The 22,447-nt window shown below is 37.3% G+C and overlaps 1 protein-coding gene across 2 annotated transcripts in view; it reads left to right on the top strand.

Annotated features, from left to right (window-relative positions):
• DNAJC13 (DnaJ heat shock protein family (Hsp40) member C13) overlaps nt 1-22,447 on the top strand; it is a 153,312-nt gene that overhangs the window by 83,711 nt on the left and 47,154 nt on the right. For both annotated transcript variants that reach the window (XR_006335233.1, XM_043873864.1), the window contains exons 27-36: nt 2,843-2,947; nt 6,001-6,203; nt 7,293-7,377; nt 11,260-11,414; nt 12,098-12,143; nt 14,030-14,184; nt 15,628-15,829; nt 18,572-18,687; nt 20,038-20,116; nt 21,857-21,992. Coding sequence is in view for 1 of the 2 variants with exons in the window: in XM_043873864.1 (XP_043729799.1) it covers nt 2,843-2,947; nt 6,001-6,203; nt 7,293-7,377; nt 11,260-11,414; nt 12,098-12,143; nt 14,030-14,184; nt 15,628-15,829; nt 18,572-18,687; nt 20,038-20,116; nt 21,857-21,992 (1,282 nt within the window). In the remaining variant the exon portion in view is untranslated. The remainder of the gene's footprint in view (nt 1-2,842; nt 2,948-6,000; nt 6,204-7,292; nt 7,378-11,259; nt 11,415-12,097; nt 12,144-14,029; nt 14,185-15,627; nt 15,830-18,571; nt 18,688-20,037; nt 20,117-21,856; nt 21,993-22,447) is intronic.

Here is a 22,447-nt window from a genome sequence, read left to right on the forward strand (position 1 = left end):
CCAGAAGGGAATGGCATAATATATTTAAAGTGACAGAAAGGAAGAACCTGCAACCTTTTTGGGTGGAATATTCTCCCCAGCAAGACTCTCCTTCAGATCTGATGAATCAGAAGCTTTCTAGAGAAGCCAAAATTTAAGAGAATTCAGCTTTACAACAAATGCTAAAGAAACTTCTCTAGGCAGGAAACAAGAAAAGGAAAAGACCTACCTACAGAAAATAAACCCAAAACAACTAAGAAAATAATAGGATCATACATACTGATAATTACCTTCAATATAAATGGATTAAATGCACCAAGCCAAAGACATAAAGTGGCTGAGCAGATGAAAACATATGCATGTATGCACTTTTACTTACCATATCACTCTGCTTGAACCCCCCCCAAATAGTATGTAATTATTTTATATTGTTAGGTTAATCATGTTTCCATTATGGCTTGCAGTTGTAATTACCCATGATTATATAACTGTTACTCAATACCATTGTCTGATGATTAGTCATCAGAAAAATAACAGAACTCTATATCATCAAAACTACAGTTTAACTGAAAGACTTCTTCTGATACCTAACTTAGAGAAAGGATCTATACTTATCTCATTGGTGATACTTTTAGTGTTAATGTTAAATTTTTGTTTAATCTTCTTGTTTGAGGAGGTGGGTAGAATTGTGTAGAAAAGTGCTATTTCAAAATTCAGTTCAGTCGCTCAGTTGTGTCCAACTCTCTGCAACCCCATGAACCGCAGCACGCCAGGCCTCCCTGTCCATCACCAACTCCCAGAGTCTACCCAAACCCGTGTCCATTGAGTTGGTGATGCCATCCAACCATCTAATCCTCTGTCATCCCCTTCTCCTCCTGCCCTCAATCTTTCCTAGCATCAGGGTCTTTTCCAGTGAGTCAGCTCTTCCCATCAGGTGGCCAAAGGATTGGAGTTTCAGCTTCAGCATCAGTCCTTCCAATGTACACCCAGGACTGATCTCCTTTAGGATGGACTGGTTGGATCTCCTTGCAGTCCAAGGGAATCTCAAGAGTCTTCTCCAACACCACACTCTAAAAGCATCAGTTTTTCGGCGCTCAACTTTCTTAATAGTCCAACTTTCACATCCATACACGACCACTGGAAAAACCATAGCCTTGACTAGACGGACCTTTCTAGACAAAGTAATGTCTCTGCTTTTTAATATGCTGTCTAGGTTGGTCATAACTTTCTTTCCAAGGAGTAAGCGTCTTTTAATTTCATGGCTGCAGTCATCATCTGCAGTGATTTTGGAGCCCCCCCAAATAAAGTCAGCCACTGTTTCCACTGTTTCCCCATCTATTTCCCATGAGGTGATGGGACCAGGTGCCATGATCTTAGTTTTCTGAATGTTGAGCTTTAAGCCAACTTTTCACTCTCCTCTTTCCCTTTCATGAAGAGGCCCTTTAGTTCTTCTTCACTTTCTGCCATAAGGGTGGTGTCATCTGCATATCTGAGGTTATTGATATTTCTCTCGGCAATCTTGATTCCAGCTTGTGCTTCCTCCAGCCCAGCATCTCTCATGATGTGCTCTGCATGTAAGTTAAATAAGCAGGGTGACAATATACAGCCTTGACGTACTCCTTTCCCGATTTGGAACCAGTCTGTTGTTCCATGTCCAGTTCTCACTGCTGCTTGCTGACCTGTATACAGGTTTCTCAAGAGGCAGGTCAGGTGGTCTGGTATTCCCATCTCTTTCAGAAGTTTCCACAGTTTATGTGATCCACACAGTCAAAGGCTTTGGCATAGTCAATAAAGCAAAAACAGCATTTTCTATTATTGGGTACAAGTAATAGTAATTATAACACTTGAATTTCAATGTACTAGGTACTATTCTGGTACACAAAATGTAATAACTCTCTAAATCCCATGACAGCCCTCCCATTTTACATATGAGGTAAAGGAACAACAGAGAGGCTAAGTAGGTTGTCCAAGATCACCTAATAATGGATAGAGCCAGAGTTAGAAGCCAGAGTCTGTATTCTTAACTACTTTCCTATACCTCTGTGTGAGTCTCACTGAAAGCTGATAGTAATTTAAATCATGTTTTAATAAAATATACTAAGTACATAAAAATTTTATCCTAGATTCTCATAAACAATGATGTATGAAATTGAAAGAATTATCTGTCATGAGGGTAGTAGATTGAAAGTAACTATTTAAAACAACTGAAAACCTTCCTGTTTAACTCTTTGACCTCAGGTGTTTATTGAAATTTTCAGTTGGTGTAAATTTTTCCCCTCAAAAGAACTTTAATATTTTAAGCATTGTGTTTTTGGTTAATGGCCCGTGTTTGATTACATAGCTATTTACAGTATTTGCTACTAAAATTTTAGTGTCCTGATAATTTATTACTGGGTTTCCTTGGTGGCTCAGATGGTAGAGAATCTGCCTGCAAAGCAGGAGACCCAGGTTTGATCCCTGGATCAGGAAGATCTCCTGGAGAAGGGAATGGCTACCTACTCTAGTATTCTTGTCTGGAGAATTCCATGGACAGAGGAGGCTAGTAGGCTACAACCATGGGTTCGCAAAGAGTCGGACACTAGTGAGCAACTAATACTTACTAATCAGGCATATAGTTGGTCTTTGAATTTAGCATAGATTGCCAAGTGAATTTAGGAAACTGTTTACTTCAAATGTGTAATAAAAAGTAGCATTTTAGTACTATTAGGTGTTTAATTCTCCACTCTTAAAATCAGGTAATTTAAATTTTAGATGGATTTCTAAAGATATATAAACTCAAGAAATTACTACTGTTTAACTTTTTATGATATCTGTCCCCTTAGACTTCTGCCTTGAAAAATAACTAAATGCTTTTAAAACTTAGAGCAATGTGATTGAAGCTGCTCCAGATATGAAGAGAGAGAGTGAAAAGGAATGGTATTTTGGCAATGCAGACAAAGAAAGGAGTGGGCCATATGGATTTCATGAGGTATGTGTTTCAGAGGAACTTTTCATGGAAGTCTTAGCCTTTTTAATGTCCTCCTGTTTAGCACATACAGAGATGTGTAGTATTTTAAATCTGTGATTTAATTTACTATCATCAGTTCCAATGACTTCATTTCCATTTGAAAGACTCACATATCTAGACACACAAACACACACAACCATGTCTTCAGTTCTTAGTGTTTAAAAGCTGTTGGGACTTCGATAGTGGTTCAGTGATTAGTGTTCTGTGCTTCCACTATAGGGAGCCCAGGTTTGATCCCTGGTGTGGGAACTTAAGTTCCCCTGTGCTATGGCATGATTGATCAATCAATAAATAAAAGTATTTCAAGAGGAATGCACCCTCAAAATGCATTTAAACACTTTAAAAGCTGTTGTTACGGCTTCGCTAATAATTATTAGGGAAATAGAAACAAAACTCAATGAGATACCACTTCACATTAGTCAGAATGACCATCATTAAAAACTCTACAAATAACAGATGCTGGAGAGGGTGTGGAGAAAAGGGAACCCTTCCTACATAGTTGATGGGAATGTAAACTTGTCCAGCCACTGTGAAAAACAGTGTGGAGGTTCCGCAAAAAACCAAAAATAGAGTTGCCATATGATCTGGCAATCTCACTTCTGGGCATATATCCAAACAAAACTGTAATTCAAAAGGTACGTGCACCTGTATGTTCACAGCATCACTATTCACAGTAACCAAGACATGAAAATAACCTAAATGTCCATTGACAGATGGGTGGATAAAGAACAACACATGTAACACATGGTACAGAAATACAATGGAATACTACTCAACCAGAAAAAAGAATACAATAATGCCATTTGTAGGAACATGGGTGCAACTAGAGATTATCATACTGAGTGAAACATGTCAGAAAGAGATACTGTATATCACTTACATGTGGAATCTAAATAGGACAGAAATGAACTTATATATGAAACCTAAGCAGACTCAGAGACTTGTGGTTGCCAAGGAGGGAAAAAAGTGGGGGAGGGATGGATTGGGAGTTTGGAATTAGCAGATGCAAGGTAGCATATATATAATAGAATGGACAAACATCAAGGTCCTACTGTATAGCACAGGGAACTATGTTCAAGATCCTGTGACAAACCGTAATGGAAAAGTATATATGTATAACAGAATGTACTTTGCTGTATAGCAGAAAATAACATTATAAATCAAGTATACTTCAATAAAAACTTATTAAGAAAATAAAAATTAAAGTTTTGAGGTAGTGCTCAGATTTTTAATGACTTTTATATAACAATAGCTACCTTAATAATTATGTTAAATGGTAATGCTTTTTTATGGTATGAACAGGTAAGTTTTAACATGCAGTCTTAAAGTCACTGAAAATTGCATATGCAGTCCAAGAGCAGTTTCTCTCTGAACGTCTGGTGATGTTTGGTCCTTCCCTCTCTCTTTTTTTTCTTGCTGCTGCTCTGGGTCTTTGTTTCTGTGCCAGGCTTTCTCTGTGGCAAGTGGAGGCCGCTCTCTAGGTGTGGTACATGGGCTTCTCCGTGCAGTGGCTCCTCTTGTCGGGCGTGGGCTCGCGGGTGCGTGGGCTTCAGTAATTGCTGTACTTGGGCTCAGTAGTTGTGACCTGCAGGCTTTTAGTGCACGTGGGCTTCAGTAGTTTCGGCACATGGACTTAGTTACCCTGTGGCATGTGAAACTTTCCTGGACTAGGGATCGAACCCATGTTCCCTGCATTGGCAGGAGGATTCTTTACCACTGGGCCACCTGCCCTGCAGGGAAGTCCTGCCCTCTCATTCTTGACTTCCAGGCTAAGTTGGCATTTAGTCAAAGATAGTTTTATAGAAGACCAGGTCTTCTGCTTATTTGTAATTAGGTTGTTTATACTCTGCCTATGGTTTTTATTATTTTGTATGTTTCTAATGCTCTGCAGTTTAGCCAACTAAGTGGTTATTTTCTAATATTAAACAAATTTGAGTGCCTAAAGTCCTGCCAACAAAATTTGTTGTTTCCTAATAGTGAATTTGCACATATATTTCATAGCTTTGTATTTTTTGTGAAATAGGAAACATTCAGTTCAGTTCAGTCGCTCAGTCATGTCCGACTCTTTGCCACCCCATCAATCGCAACACGCCAGGCCTCCCTGTCCATCACCAACTCCCGGAGTTTACTCAGACTCATGTCCATCAAGTTGGTGGTGCCATCCAGCCATCTCATCCTCTGTCATCCCCTTCTTCTCCTGCCCCCAGTCCCTCCCAGCATCAGGGTCTTTTCCAGTGAGTCAACTCTTTGCGTGAGGTGGCCAAAGTATTGGAGTTTCAGCTTCAGCATCAGTCCTTCCAATGAACACCCAGGACTGATCTCCTTTAGGATGGACTGGTTGGATCTCCTTACAGTCCAAGGGACTCTCGAGTCTTCTCCAACACCACACTTCAAAAGCATCAGTTCTTCCACGCTCAGCTTTCTTTGTAGCCCAACTCTCACATCCATACATGACCACTGGAAAAACCATAGCCTTGACTAGACGGACCTTTGTAGACAAAGTAATGTCTGCTTTTTAATGTGCTGTCTAGGTTTGTCATAACTTTCCTTCCAAGGAGTAAGCGTCTTTTAATTTCATGGCTGCGGTCACTATCTGCACTGATTTTGGAGCCCAAAAAAATAAAGTCTGACACTGTTTCCACTGTTTCCCCATCTATTTGCCATGAAGTGATGGGACCAGATGCCATGATCTTAGTTTTCTGAATGTTAAACTTTAAGCCAAGTTTACCACTCTCCACTTTCACTTTCATCAAGAGGCTCTTTAGTTCTTCTTCACTTTCTGCCATAAGGGTGGTGTCATCTGCATATCTGAGGTTATTGATAATTCTCCTGGCAATCTTGATTGCAGCTTGTGCTTCTTCCAGCCGAGCGTTTCTCACGATGTACTCTGCATGTAAGTTAAATAAGCAGGGTGACAATATACAGCCTTGACGTACTCCTTTTTCTCTTTGGAACATTAACAGACTTCATTTTGTTTGGTCTGCTTGTAATAATGATGCCTTTAATTCATTTAGATGCAGGAATTGTGGACCAAAGGAATGTTAAATGCAAAAACCAGATGCTGGGCTCAAGGCATGGATGGATGGCGACCACTTCAGGCAATACCCCAGCTTAAGTGGTGTCTGTTAGCCAGTGGACAGGCTGTACTAAATGAAACTGACCTTGCTACCCTGATATTGAACATGTTGATCACAATGTGTGGATATTTTCCAAGCAGGTAAAATGTAACTGAATATTTCCATGGTTAACAGGGACTCTAAAACATCTTGTTTTCCTCATTTTTATGGATGTTTTCTAAGGCATTGGATTTTTCTAGTGACTTAGAGCAAAGATTTTCCATTTGTGGCTTTTTGAGGGAATGCTCTTTTGAATTTTGGAGCTTCTTGAAACAAGATATAATGAAATAATTTGCAAATTTTATTGATAGGGTAGCTAAAAAGCAACTTCCTCTAGGAAACTTCAAATAATCTTACAAAATTGAGGTTTACTAGCCGTTCTCTATCAACAGTACAAGTTGTCATATTCATGTGATTGGGGTAGGAACATTTTGAAATAAACACACTGTAGTTAATAGTCGTGAGTGCCTAGTGCCTGCTCCTGATCTGTCAGGTTAGTCTCTCCTGGTTTAAGAACCTGAGTCTAGGCCCATGTCTTGCCCCACTTGACTAGTGAAGGTGAGACTATTTATCCAGTGATAGTCATAATTGTAACCCTTGCATAGAACTTTTCAATATTTATAAAACTTGAATATATATCATCTCGTTTTGTTACTGTAATAAAGATATTTTGTCATGGAATTTACTGATTAGTTGTTGATCTTATAGCACTTGAGGCTTTCATAATTCCAGTTCTCTAAAATATGAATTCAGGTCAGGCTTTAAGACATACAGTTAGTATTTAGAAGTAATGCAGCATAAAAATTAAGGCCTCACCTGGAAAATACTGAGAGTAGTTAAATTAACATTTAAATTTATGTGAAAAGGTTTGCTATGCCCTTTGGGGGGAATATCCACTGACAGTGTTTGGACAACATCAAGTTTAATCAGTTAAATAGTAAGTAAGAGCCTCTGGCTGTTCTAGGGTACTGTTTTTCAAGGAAATCTTATGGAAGGAAATGAAATCCTATTAAGCAGTCAAATAGATTTAAACCAAAATACCTAATCATGTTCCCAGCTGTATGAGAAGTAAGTCATCATTAACAAAAAAATAAGGTAACATGCTTCATGCCTAGTAGAATGTCACATGCTCTGAACATACAAATTTTAATAAATGTATTAAATACTGACTGTAGAAAATATTTTTCTAGGGATCAGGATAATGCCATCATTCGGCCTTTACCCAGAGTGAAAAGATTATTGTCAGACAATGCTTGCCTTCCCCATATAATTCAGGTAAGTTACTTTTATATAATAAACTAGGAGTAATATTTTAAGAATCATTTTCCCTTATTTAACTGTATTGTGACCACCAGTCTTTGTTTTATTGTAGTCTATTCCATTTTCAAAAAACATGAATTACCGTGGAAGGCTGTACATCCAAGAGCCTAGAATTGGGAAGGCTCCAGGCTCCAGAATTATTCTCAAAATGTTTTATTTATTATCCGTTCTTAAAAATCACAACAACATAATAACTGAAAGGTGATATGCTGAAGTTTATGGTGCATGACGGTGTTTTTAGGGGTACTGTTTTAGGGAAGCATACCAGCAGGCCACAGATGTAGACATGCTGGGTTTTTTGTTTTTTTTAATTTTTTCATTTATTTTTATTAGTTGGAGGCTAATTACTTTACAATATTGTAGTGGTTTTTGCCATACATTGACATGAATCAGCCATGGATTTACATGTGTTCCCCATCCTGATCCCCCCTCATGGATGCCGCAGTCTTGTCAGCGTTTTGAGTCTTCTTAGTTATATGCTTCCATGAATCTCAACTGATCCAAAGTGTTGAGTTGAAATTATGTAGGATATACTAAAGTATCTTTTATTTATTACTTATTGTTATTTTACTCTGTGGAAAGTATGCTGCCTAAACTCTGGATGAGCCCTAAGTAAGTGAGGTCCTTGAGATTTCAGGTCATGGTTTTCCCTATCTATTGATTATTCTATTGTCAGATCTTATTTTTTATATTAACCACATATTTTGTGACTTTAAAATATGTCAGTAACTTGTGCCGTTTGTGTTGTACTTCGGTGTGAGAAGGGAGAGGAGAATTACTCAGTATCATACAGATACATAGGTGCCTGTGAAAATCACTGGTAATGAAAAAAGCTTCTGAATATGACAGTGACAGGACCCTATCAACTTTTTTTTTTCTATTTATTTTTATTAGTTGGAGGCTAATTACTTTACAATATTGTAGTGGTTTTTGCCATGCATTGACATGAATCAGCCATGGATTTACACGTATTCCCCATCCCGATCCCCCCTCCCATCTCCCTCTCCACCCGATCCCTCTGGGTCTTCCCAGTGCACCAGCCCTGAGCACTTGTCTCATGCATCCAGCCTGGGCTGCTGATCTGTTTCACCCTAGATAATATACATGTTTCAATGCTATTCTCTCAAAACATCCCACCCTCGCCTTTTCCCACAGAGTCCAAAAGTCTGTTCTGTACATCTGTGTCTCTTTTTCTCTTTTGCATATACGGTTATCGTTACCATCTTTCTAAATTACATATATATGCATTAGTATACTGTATTGGTCTTTATCTTTCTGGCTTACTTCACTCTGTATAATGGGCTCCAGTTTCATCCATCTCATTAGAACTGATTCAAATGAATTCTTTTTAATGGCTGAGTAATATTTTAAAAAAATCTCCCCCAACTTCTGTTATTTAAGCATGCCGGCTTTTCAGTGTCCGTGTACTCTTCTGAAGAGCACTGCATTTATTTCTTGCAGCTACCACCACCCTAGCCTAGATGTCTCTGTAGCTGCACATATGACATGGTACAAGGAGAAGGGTTTGTTTTCCATCCTGGACTCTCTCCTCATATAGATAAAGGACTGTGCCTGAAACATCTGCCTCTGGCCAACATTTTCCAGTACTTAATAACTGAGAGGAAAGAAGTAGATGTAAACAAGATTAAATTTTGGGCCAGGAAGGATTGACTGAAAAACAAATTTTAAGAGATGTGGTCAGCATACCATGAAGTTTTGAGGGAAAGATATATTTTAATTAACCAAAAGTTCTTGGTAATATCTGAGCAAGTATCAATAGAATGACAGAAGAAATTTATTGATAAACCTAGCTGCTTTTAAGCAGTTTGTGCCTCCTGTATTTTTCTTATACTGTTAAAAAAAAAAAAAAAAAAGTTTCTTAGAAGCTGTTTTTGTTTTCACTTAATTTTCTGTATTCTGGGAGACATTATTCTTGCTAAGCATAGTTAGGCAGCCGTAGTGTTTTTCAGGAACATTATCTATCTACATTGCTCAGTACAGTTTTCTGTACATCATTTGCCCATAAGAGCAATAACCAGTTTTACCATCTAATAAAGCTTCACGATTTTTGGAATTGTCTAGGATATAGCAAATGAATATCCTAGGTTTTCTGGTATAGTCACTATTTCAGATATTCTAGGTTGTTGCCTGTTAATTTCCATATTTTTGTTAGAGTGATATCTAATCTTAACACCATTAACTCTAGGAAAAATCCTGTGTTATTGTGTCTCAGTTTTTCTTTTGTGAAATACGTCATAGTACTATTTTACTGTATATAATCTAAATACCTTGTTGAACAGATAAGACACCAAAAACAGAAAAATTTAAATTACTTGAAGACATATGGCTATGCAGTCTCATATACTGAATCTAGAACTTTGACCCTTAGTCTGAGCTAATACTTATTTTCATTATTGAAATTTTTTTACTGGTAGCATTTGACTCCAAATTGGGGATTCCTCAGAAGGAAGTGTTCATAGCAAATTGAAATGTTACTTGTGTTAAGATAAAACTTACTGAATTTATCAGGTGTTTAGTCATAGCAGTACTTGACACTTTTTTTTTACTAGTCCATGTGCATTCCAGAGTTTCCAGATAGTTCCTTCAGTATTGCTAGATCAGATTTCTGGAGATGGCATCTCTTGGTGCTGTCTGGTCATAGCAGCCCTGCTGGTGTTTGGCTGCCCTCTTACCTTGTGCTTGCACTTACACTGTTTTTTTAGTGCTGTTTCACTGAGAGCTGTGCTCTGCCCAGTTCTTTTGAGTTCTCAAGTAGTCTTCAGAGGAGGCTTCATTTCAAATCAACTGACCTGAAACTAACCCAAAATGTAGCTACTCTTTTTCCCTTTTTTTTAAAAAAAATTTATTTATTTTTATTTTTATTTTTTTTTCCATTTATTTTTATTAGTTGGAGGCTAATTACTTTACAGTATTGTAGTGGTTTTTGTCATACATTGACATGAATCAGCCATGGATTTACTTGTATTCCCCATCCTGGTCCCCCCTCCCACCTCCCTCTCCACCCGATCCCTCTGGGTCTTCCCAGTGCACCAGCCCCGAGCACTTGTCTCATGCATCCAACCTGGGCTGGTGATCTGTTTCACCCTTGATAATATACATGTTTCGATGCTATTCTCTCAAAACATCCCACCCTCGCCTTCTCCCACAGAGTCCAAAAGTCTGTTCTGTACATCTGTGTCTCTTTTTCTGTTTTGCATATAGAGTTATTGTTACCATCTTTCTAAATTCCATATATATGCGTTAGTATTCTTTTTCCTTTTGTCATTAACAGAGATGTCCATTTAGGAAGAGTCCTGCACAGAAAACAATTTTACCTCTAATCAAACAAAACAGCTTCAGGCATTGTTGGGCTTTTAATGAATAAGCTTTGATTAATTCTCTATTTTACTATCTCTGCATTAAATCTATAAAATATTTTTCAAATCTGCTTAGAAGCTGGTAGATAAACATACTGAGTCTAATTTTAATTTTACTACTTCCTGCTTGGCTTCCCTCATAGCTCAGTTGGTAAATCATCTGCCTGCAATGCAGGAGACCCGGGTTCAATTCCTGGGTCGGGAAGATCCTCTGGAGAAGGAAATGGCAACCCACTCCAGTATTCTTGCCTAGAGAATCCCATGGACAGCGGAGCCTGGCGGGCCTCAGTCCACAGATCACAAGAGTCGGACACGACTTAGTGACTAAACCACCACCACCACCACTTACTACTAAGGAGAAACTGTAACTTCAGCACATGAAATGCATAAACCTAAGATGAATGATGATGTTGCAAGTTTTAATAGCCCAGTAACAAAAATGTTTTATTTCTCTTTTTAGCTACTGTTGACCTTTGATCCTATCCTTGTTGAGAAGGTTGCTATTTTGTTATACCATATTATGCAAGATAACCCACAGTTACCTCGACTTTATCTAAGTGGAGTATTTTTCTTCATCATGATGTATACAGGCTCCAATGTGCTTCCTGTTGCTCGGTAAAGACTCTAATGATAATTTATATGAAATTATTTGAATTGTACATGGACAGATTTATTAAATTTATATTTTGTGAGCATATCATTGCCTTTATTATATTTTTCATTTTAAGAGGTGTTTATATGTCTGAAAGTTTGAAAATTAGAAGATTGGGTAAAAGTTATTCAGAATCACACCATTTTATCATATCTTACATAAAAATTTTACCATCATCTAGTATTTTAATCATACAGATTTAATATATTTTTATTTTACTTTTTTCCTAAAATTGAGTAATTTTTTTATGTTATATAATTATAATATGACCATCATTTAAAAACTTTTCTAATTTATATAAATTCTTACCTTAAATAAAAATTCAGCAGTTTGAGAATATGGATTTACAAGTTTAAGAGACTTTTATGGCTTTTATTTATAAAAAAAAATCTGGTCTTAGCAAGTTCCTACTGTATAGCACAGGGAACTATATTAAATATCCTGTGATAAACTGTAATAGAAAAGAATATAAAAAAATAATGTATGTGTATAACTGAGTCATTTCACCATACAGTATAGAGACTGGCACAAAATTATAAATCAGCTATACTTCAAAGAAAACAAAAAAAGACCCCATCTTAGAAAATTAAGGTTTAAATCTAAATCAGTTCCTGTACCTGATAAGTAGTTTTTTTTTTTCCCCTAGATTTTTGAAGTACACACATACCAAACAGGCCTTCAAGTCAGAAGAGGTAAGCCAGATTAATCCTCTGAATATGGGACTTAATACTGGGGAACCTGTCCTGGCACAAACATTTCCTAAGTTGTATATGTTTATTGGATTATAAGCACTTGAAGGCAGATACCATCTTATCCGTATTTTGCTTTCCTTGTGGTACCTTGCACAAAGAGTCTAAGCTAATGTTTTAAATGTTAAAAATAAATGTTGCCTATTAGACTTAATATTTAAATGATTATAACCTGACGTTTGCTATCTATGAGTGTAATTTGTTCCCTTTGTGTAAAATTTAGTTAGTAGTGGTAATGAATAATTCCGTATATGCCTGAGTCTCACATAGTCAGCTCAGATTCAGCAAGACTTTCACGTTCTTTCTGTTCAGCTCCCAGTATGGGAGAAGTGCTAAGTTTCTGTTTTGAGGCTACTTAGTGTTTCAGGTGCTCTCAAGTATTCTTGCCATTTTACTTGGGGAGGAATAATAGGAATATAAAAAAATGAGACTTTACCCAGGTCATTTTGACAAATGTAACTTTGTACCTACATTTTGCAGAAATGTTTACTGTAAATAAATAACTGAATCTTGTTTGAAATTTTGTTAGACTTTTCATGAAACATTGATTTTCAGATTTTATTGAGAGTGGTATAACTGAAAACTGGACCTCTGTTTAAGAGACTAACCAAGGAATGTTACACCACTTTGACAACAGACACAAGACCAAAACTGCATGTTTTATAGAGAAGCCAGTAAATCCCTAGAAAGTAATCTCTCTACAATCTAATAATATTAAAGTGATGCCCATAGAAGTATGGTTTCCATAGCTCTGTACTAGAAAATGAGAATAACAAGTTTCTTAAAAAGTTGCCTCTAATGCTACCACATTAATGCAACATAAAACACTTTTGTCATTCTTTTTTTTCTCCTTTTTTCTGTGCAGTTATGTATATGTAATTTTTTTTCAAATTTTATAGTATAAAATCATTTCACCTAACTATTTTGAATAGTTACAGCAAACCAGTATTTGTTTATAGCAGAACTCTAGATGTAGAACCAAATAATAGTGTTCTAAAGAACAGAACAGCAGTTCGTTGCCTAAAAGTTTAACAGTGAATTTATGGCTTTTATTAGTAAAAAGCCTGAAAATATTCATCATCTAATTTGTCTTTGCACTAAGTAGTAAAACCATATGTGGGCTTTTTTCACTTCTTTGTCAAATCCCAGAGGAATGAATTGTCCTCAGTTTGCCTAGAAGGAAATAAGAAAAGTATTTATAGTCCCTAGAGTTCCCCGGCCCTCCCAGTTAGGTAAAGAAATGAGTTTAAAAATTTACCATGATAAAAGTACGAACATTACCCTGACTCCATTTGGCCAACCAGAGAATATGAAGTTCTTAATACCATTAATTACAATTACTTTTAATCGAAATTCTCCATCTAAGTTTTAGCTACACTTCATGAGGATAGGCTCTTTAAGATCTTGATTTTTCTAGACTTATTTTTGAAAACAGAAGCATGTGTCGGTTGGGAACTACTGCCGACAGTGTAATAGAATAATTGATGTAAATCTTTGCAGGATGTTCCTTTTGTTGGTCACTACCATTACACACGGTCAAAGGCCAAATGCCCTAAATAATGTTGGCAGTACCTGACCCTGAGGAGAGTTACGGCTGCTGCAGGGCTGGAGGGGGTAGTTCCATCTTAGAGCTCATGCCAAGGCAGTTCATACCAGAAACCTTGAACTTCTCATTTTGCCATTTTTTTTTCATCAAATTTCCAAAGCATAAAAGCAGTATGTTCCAATTAGCTTCTTAAAATGTTCTCTAATACCAATTCATTTATTAGAAAACTGGAAGATAATTAAAGTTTTAAAGTGTTTCTAACTATGTTTTTTTTGTTTTAAAGACAAAAGGACAGGATATTTTTCAGAGAAGTATACTTGGGCACATTCTACCAGAAGCAATGGTTTGTTACTTAGAAAATTACGAGCCTGAAAAGTTTTCTGAGATCTTTCTAGGAGAATTTGATACTCCAGAAGCAATCTGGAGCAGTGAAATGAGGTAAATAGCCAGTCGACTGTATTTTATACACAGACTCTCCACCTTTTGCCATCTGATTTGACTTCTATGAGAAGATTTACTTTCACTAGTTGCATAACCTCAAGCTACAGTAGCTATTGGTGCCAAATCAAGTGACTTGTTCACAAGGCCCTCAGCTTTTTTCCTGTTCTAACGTGATGTGACAAAATTACTGTTACCTTAGTAGAGTTTTGCATAAGAGTGTGGAGCCTATTATCACTGGTACTTTCAGGCAATGAATTAATATGTATATAAGGGACATACGGGGCTTAAATTAAGACACTTCTGAGTATTTGGGAATAGAACTATGCCCACAAAAAGTAAATCAGACTAGAGATACCCAAAGTCATTTTAAGTAGGGCTTCCTAGCCAGCACACATTGACCATAATCTGGACTTTGCCAGGAGAATGCCATAGGAAAGTCCATATTCCACCAAGAAAAAGGAGAGACCCAGAAGCAAATATCAATACCCATACAGGCTGTGTCTGGTAAAGTCTTGGCAGTTCATGATTCCAGTGTCAAGTCTGCCTCTCTGAACAACTCCTCAGTCTTCTTAGCTGGATGGCAGTTGATTTTCTGAGTCAGTTACCCACTCTTCTTTGGCTGGCCCACACTCACAGTGCTACCTGCTGGTCATCATTTGGCTTCTCTAATAGTTTGACCTATCGGCCTGACATGTACCAGCCACCAATTTGAATATATTCTGTATGACTGTCATATTTTTCATTGGGAACAAATGTATAGGAATATGAATAAGTTTATTATAATCTGTGTAATATTTTTCTTCTGAGATTGGTTGGTATGAGTCCCTCATTTAAAGGATGTAGCTTTGTGAATCCTGAGCAAATCCAGTTTCTGCTTAGCTGAGGGCCAGATCCTAGGTTGTGCTAAATTAACTAAAAGCCCATAGAGTGAATTTCTTTGGGGAGAGAGCTGACTTGATTCCATGGCTGTGCCCTCATGCATGCAGATTTCATACCTTGTGATCTTCTAATGACTGAATTTTCAGTAAGAAGGGTTGGTATTCTCAGTCTTTTTCTCTTTGGTCTTCTCTATAGATAGTATTACAAACAAATTTATATCCATAGAGTGTTTTTACACAGTAAGTTTAGAATACTCTAACATTCTTAAAGCTCTTATTTTAGGTCAGTAACTGAGTTACTCTGAAGAACATCCATGTAATTATCTTGCGTGATTTCCTGTCATAAACTTTTCTTTAAAATAAAAGATAAAATGAAATAGGGACTTCCCTGTTGGTCCTGTGGTTAAGGCTCTGTGCTCCGAATGCAGAGGGCCCAGGTTCAATCCCTGATCAGGGAACTAGGTCTCACATGTCTCTGTTAAGATCTGGTACAACCAAATAAGTAAATATTTTTAAAAATAAATAATTCCATCATAATGCTTGGAGACTTTTCTAATTGTAGGCGCCTCATGATAGAGAAGATTGCTGCCCATCTTGCTGATTTCACACCTCGTCTTCAGAGTAACACAAGAGCACTTTATCAATATTGTCCCATCCCAGTTATCAACTACCCACAACTAGAAAATGAACTATTTTGTAGTATTTATTATCTCAAACAACTTTGTGATACACTCCGGTTTCCAGATTGGCCAATTAAAGACCCGGTAAGTCAGCAGATTAATTTGTGCCTTCTTAAATCATAAAAATAACCTCTAATTGCTTCTGGGTATTGCTTCTTTCTAAGAAGGATAATAGATTTCTTAAATAGTTCTTTTTAGTTCAGCACTCTATAACTCGAGTGTAGTTTGGTGTATCTGGGTAAATCCTAAACTGAAAGACAGTTTTTTCAGGGAGCATAAAAGGACTTTACAATCTTGATCTTTTCTGACAAAAACAAACTCAAATTTCATACATGTAACAGAATTTGTTGTTGTTCCATCACTCAGTTGTGTCTGACTCTATTCAATTCCATGGATTGCAGCGCGCCAGGCTTCCCTGCCCTTCACCCTCTCCTGGAGTTTGCTGAAACTCATATCCATTGAGTTGGTAACGCTGTCCAACCATCTCATCCTCTGTTGCCCCCCCTTTCTCATGCCCTGAGTTTTTCCCAGCATCTGGTTCTTTTCCATTGCATCAGCTCTTTGCATCAGGCGGCCAGAGTATTGGAGCTTCAGCTTCAGCATCAGTCCTTCCAATGAATATTCAAGGTTGATTTCCTTTAGGATTGACTGGCTTGATCTCCTTGCTCTCCAAAGGGCTCTCAAGAGTCTTCTCCATCACCACAGTTCAGAAGCATCAGTTCTTTGGTGCTCAGCCTTCTTTATGGTCCAACTCTCACATCGTACATAACTGTTGGAAAAACCATATTTTTGACTGTTTGGACCTTTGTTCGCCAAGTGATATCTCTGCTTTTAAATATGCTGTCTAGATGTGTCATAGTTTTCCTCCCAAGAAGCAAGCATCTTTTAATTTCATGCCTGTGGTCACTGTCCACAGTGATTTTGGAGCCCAGGAAAATAAAATCTGTCACTGCTTTGCCCTTCTGTTTGCCATGAAGCGATGGGTCTGGATGCCATGATCTTCGTTTTTTGAATGTTGAGTTTCAAGCTAGCTTTTTCACTCTCCCCTTTGACCCTCATCAAGAGGCTCTTTAGTTCCTCTTCACTTTCTGCCTTTAGGAGTGGTATTATCTGCATATTTGAGGTTGTTGGTACTTCTCCCAGCAGTCTTGATTGCAGCTTGTGCTCCATCCAGCCTGGCATTTTGCATGATGTACACTGCATAGAAGTCAAGTAAGCAGGATGAGGGTATATAGCCTTGACGTGCTCCTTTGCAAATTTTAAACCAGTCTGTTGTTCCATGTCCAGTTCTAACTGTTGCTTCTCTACCTGCATACAGTTTTCTCAGGAGACAAGTAAGGTGGTCTGGTAGTCCCATCTCTTAAGAATTTTCCACAGTTTGTTGTGATCCATATAGTCAGAGGCTTTAGTGTAGTCAATGAAGCAGAAGTAGGTGTTTTTCTGAAACTCCCTTGGTTTCTCCATGATCCAACAAATTCCTCTGCCTTTCCTAAACCCAGCTTGTATATTTGGAAAATCTCAGTTCACATACTGCCTGAAGTTTAGCTTGAAGAATTTTGAGCATAACCTTATTAGCAGGTAAAATGAGTGCAGTTGCATGGTAGTTTGAACATTCTTTGGCATTACCCTTCTTTGGGATTGGAATGAAAACTGACCTTTTTCCAGTCCTGTGGCCACGCTTAGTTTTCCAAATTTGCTGACATATTGAACGCAGCACTTTAACAGGATCATCTTTTAGGATTTGAAATAGCCTAGCTGGAATTCCGTCACTTCCATGAGCTTTGTTCATAGTAGTGTTTCCTAAGGCCAACTTGACTTCATGCTCCAGGATGCCTGGCTCTATATGAGTGACCACACCATCATACTTACCTGGGTCATGAAGACCTTTTTTTGCATAGTTCTGTGTATTCTTGCCACCTCTTCTTAATCTTTTAAGAGACTGTATAATTATATAATATAATTACATATTATAATAGCTTGGTAGCTTGTCTTTATAAGAGATTGATTAAACTCACAGATGCTGAAGTTAGGCAGTCTGCGGTTGAGTTTGTTCGGCCATTAATAGCTCATCAGTCTAGGATATGAGTGTCAGTTTGGGTGTGTAAGGTTCCAGTTTCTAATCCTGGACAGGCTCTTTGTGGGTCACCTATTTGTGGGCCTCCTAGGTTACTCTGGTAAAGAATCCTCCTGCAGTACAGGAGACACCGGTTTGATTCCCTGGGTCAGGAAAAACCCTTTAGAGAAGGAAATGGCAATCCGCTCCAGTATTCTTGCCTGGGAAGTCCCGTGGACAGAGGAACCTGATGGGCTACAATTCATAGGGTTGTAGAAAGTTAGACATGACTTAGCAACTAAACAACAACAACATAATATTGAGTGTATTGCTTGGCTTCTCTAAACCTCAGGTATGGTAATAGTGCTTTTACTACTAATAGCAGCTATTCATGTGGTGGTTGGTAAGATTAACTGAGAGTTCACATAAAAAACATTGCATTATTTCCTGGGACACTCTTACTTTTGCCAATCCATTACTAATTCCTACGTTTTCCATACTTTCTGTTTCTTTAACAATTAAAAGGAGAGACAAAATTTGGCAGAAAATTACAATACCACTTTAAAAAAATAATAGTCCCATAACAAATACTTTGCTACCTAACATTCAACAATACTAGAAGGAAATTTTGATTATTTGTATTTAGAAAGCTGTTTGTTGTTTAGCCTAAAATGTCAGTATAAGTAAATATAACACAACAATTCCAGAACTTACAAATTATATTCTGAAATAGTTTTACTTTAATAGACATAAATTTTGATTCTGTCTTTAAGGTCAAGCTTCTAAAAGATACCCTTGATGCTTGGAAGAAGGAAGTAGAAAAGAAGCCACCTACAATGTCAATAGATGATGCTTATGAACTGCTTAATCTCCCTCAAGGACAGGGACCGTGAGTCATTTTCAATATCATCTTTCCCCTTCTTTGTGCAGTTTGTCTTGTACCTGAGAAAGACATTTGATAGCAGTGTGTCTAGAATAGTAAATGACATATAGGAAAGAATACAGATTTATTAATTAATCTTTGAAGTTTTATAAAAGAATAGATATGATAGAAAAAAACAGTTTAGAAGTCATTGTAAGTATAGGCTGAAAGTTAAAATTTTACCAACATAGGTCCCGATAGTCAAAGCTATGGTTTTTCCAGTAATCATGTATAGATGTGAGAATTGGACCATAAAGAAAGCTAAGTGTCGAAGAATTGATGCTTTCGAACTGTGGTGCTGGAGAAGACTCTTGAGAATCCCTTGTACAGCGAGGAGATCCAACCAGTCAATCCTAAAGGAAATCAACCCTGGATATTCATTGGAAGGACTGATGCTGAAGCTCCAACACTTTGGCCACCTGATACAAAGAACTGATTCATTAGAAAAGACCCTGATGTTGGGAAAGATTAAGGCAGGAGAAGGGGACGACAGAGGATGAGATGGTTGGGTGGCATTGTGGACTCAATGGACATGAATTTGAACAAGCTCTGCGAGTTGGTGATGGACAGGGAAGCCTGGTGTGCTGCAGTCCATGGGAATGCAAAGAGTCAGATATGACTGAGTGACTGAACTGAACTGAAAATTAAAATAAGTTAGAATTATAGTTTGAAGTGACATTTTGAAAAGTTGGTTTAAAAATAATTCTTAGTTATTTGAACCCCAAATATGGTTTTGTAATTTGAAGTGAATATGGTAACCTTGTATAGGCAATTTTTTTTTAATGGTAAAGATAATACATAAGAATACTCTTTATCGATGATCCTACATATAGGGCAGCAAAGGCTACACAGATATAAAGAACAGACTTTTGGACTCAGCAGAAGAAGAGGGTGGGATGATTTGAGAGAATAACATTGAAACATGTACATTACCATATGTAAAATAGATAACCAGAGAGAGTTTGATGCATGAAGCAGGGCACCCAAAGCTGGTGCTCTTTGCAGACCTAGGGGGGATAGGGTGAGGAGGAATTGTGAGGAAAGTTCAGAATGGAGGGGACACGTGTATACCAGTAGCTGATTCATACTGATTTATGACAGAAACCATCACAATATTGTAAAGTAATTATCCTTCAATTAAAGTAGATGTATTTAAAAAAAGAATAACCTTACTTAAGTCTTACTGATTTAATTAGGTGCCTAATATATGATCATACACAGTAAAAGTGAGGGTCTTAAAATAATCATTTTAGAAGATTGTATAAATATTTTTCTTGCATGTTTTTCAATTCATGAAACAATTTTCCTATTTTTCAGGCACGATGAGAGCAAAATTAGAAAAGCTTACTTCAGACTTGCACAGAAATATCATCCTGACAAGAATCCAGAAGGGAGGGTATGTACTGCCTTTGGATTTAGGGCCGTGGGGTTGACTTGGCTTTTCTTCTACTGCTGTTTCAGGTAGAGAAAAGATATACTTATGCACCAGTGTCTGCCTCATAATATATGTCTAGTATATGTTAACTTAACTTCTGGTCCACGTGCTCATGTTTTTTGCATAAATGGTAGTCTCTCATTTTATCAAAAGGACTGCTCTTTGACTAGTGTGTGTGTGCTCAGTCGTGTCTGACTCTTTGTGATCCGTGGACTGTAGCCCACCAGGCTCCTCTGTCCGTGGAATTTTCCAGGCAAGAATAAAGAATACTCTAGCAGGTTGCCATTTCTTTCTCCAGTGGGTCTTCCTGACCTAGGGATCAAACCCACATTTCTTGGCGTCTCCTGCATTGGCAGGCGGGTTCTTTATCAGCTGAGCCACTGGGGAAGCACGACTAGTAACTTAGGGTTTTTATTCTCTTCCCTTACCCATGTTTGTTTGAAAATTAACTCTAATGGGCTGTCACATAAGTAATTGAAGACAGCTAGGAGATGGGTGAACTTAATTCATTGCCACTCAGATTGCTTTGGGTGATTTATTTCTTTCTAATGACATCCAGCTTCTTATGACTATTAATGAGAAAACAGAAAATTTGGTTCAGAGTTAAAGCCATCTGGTGCCAGCATCCCCTGGTCTTGTCTTTTGTGGCTTCCTACTCTAATGCCAGTGGGCACTCATAAAATCACGTAAGGACCACTAAAACTAGTGCTCATAATTTGTTGCTAGAAACTTCAGGTAGTTTTCCCTGATTCAAGGCTAGTGTTTTTTATTAGAGATAGTCAATATTCCTCAGTAGGAAGATAGCACTGGAAAAAACATCACTTTTATGTACTTAAGGCATTTTTAATCAAAAACCTGGGACATCTTTTGAGAAACTTAAAGCAGTTCAGATTCATCTAGGAAAGAAAACAATCAATATAGGAAGTAATTTTGAAATCAGTATTAAATTTCTACACTTAAGCTACCAGATACTAAGTACTCTGTAAAACTACAATAGTAATACAGTATTCTACTGGCACAAAGATCAACATATAGATCAAGGAACATTATAAGATAGTAATTAAGAGTGTGGATATAGGAGTCAGACATGGATGTGAGTCTTACCTCTGTCAGCAATGGGCTTGTGACCTTAGGCAAGTTATGTAACATCTTCTTAAAAATGAGGTTAGTAAGGGTACACACCTTATATAGTGTTTTGAGAATTATGTGAAATAATGTATGTAAAGCATTTAGTACAGTGCCTGCCATAGTGCTCAAAAAATAGTACCTCTCGTAATAACTATTTTTATAATAATTCAGAAACTATACCTGGTGTGTATGAACTTAATGTAACATGTACGGTATAAGGGGGGGCTTCCCTGGTGGCTCGCATAGTAAAGTGTCTGCCTGCAATGTGGGAGACCCGGGTCCAATCCCTGGGCTGGGAAGATCCCCTGGAGAAGGAAGTGGATATGGAATAAGCCAGTGAAGAAAAAATTTTCAGTAAATGGTATTGAGATCATTGAATACCTTTTTTGGGGGGAAAAAAAGTTGTTTTATCCTAAAAGTATACCACCTAAATTACAGTTGGAGTGAATTCCTTAATATAAAAAAACAACAAAATAGTAACTAAAGTTATTAGTAAAATACAAGCTATCAGTGTACTAAGTTGTGATTTTAGATGTTCTGAATTAAAGGTTGATTGTCTTTGGTTACATACAGGATATGTTTGAAAAGGTAAATAAAGCCTATGAATTTTTATGTACCAAATCAGCGAAAATTATGGATGGACCAGATCCAGAGAATATAATTTTAATTCTGAAAACTCAGAGCATTCTCTTCAACCGTCATAAAGAAGGTAAGGCATGTGTTATGATTTTTCCTTCAGCTAATTCTACCATGTTCCTTGTTTCTGCCGCTTATTCCTTTTGGGGGAGGAGGTTAATACGTTTTTTTATTATTATATTTTTAAATGTATTTTAATTGGAGAATAATTGCTTTACAATGTTGTGTTGGTTTCTGCTGTATAACACTGAATCAGCCGTAAGTATACACATGTCCCCTCCCTGTTGGACCTTCCTCCTATGGATTTCTAATTATTTATGCAGAAGACTCTTGGAATTCCATTTGAAATACAGTAAAAGAGTAGTTTTCTGTAGTTAGACCCAAAACATTTATTTTATACCTTCCAGTTCTTGCCTGTGTTTTTCAATAGTTTACATTCTCAATGAGATTTCATTGTTCCTTCTTAAAGGACATTTCTATTCTGTGGAGGTGCTTGGTTAGTTTTATCTTTAGCCATTTAATAATAAA

Source organism: Cervus elaphus, chromosome 19, assembly GCF_910594005.1.
Source record: "Cervus elaphus chromosome 19, mCerEla1.1, whole genome shotgun sequence".
NCBI lineage: Eukaryota > Metazoa > Chordata > Mammalia > Artiodactyla > Cervidae > Cervus > Cervus elaphus.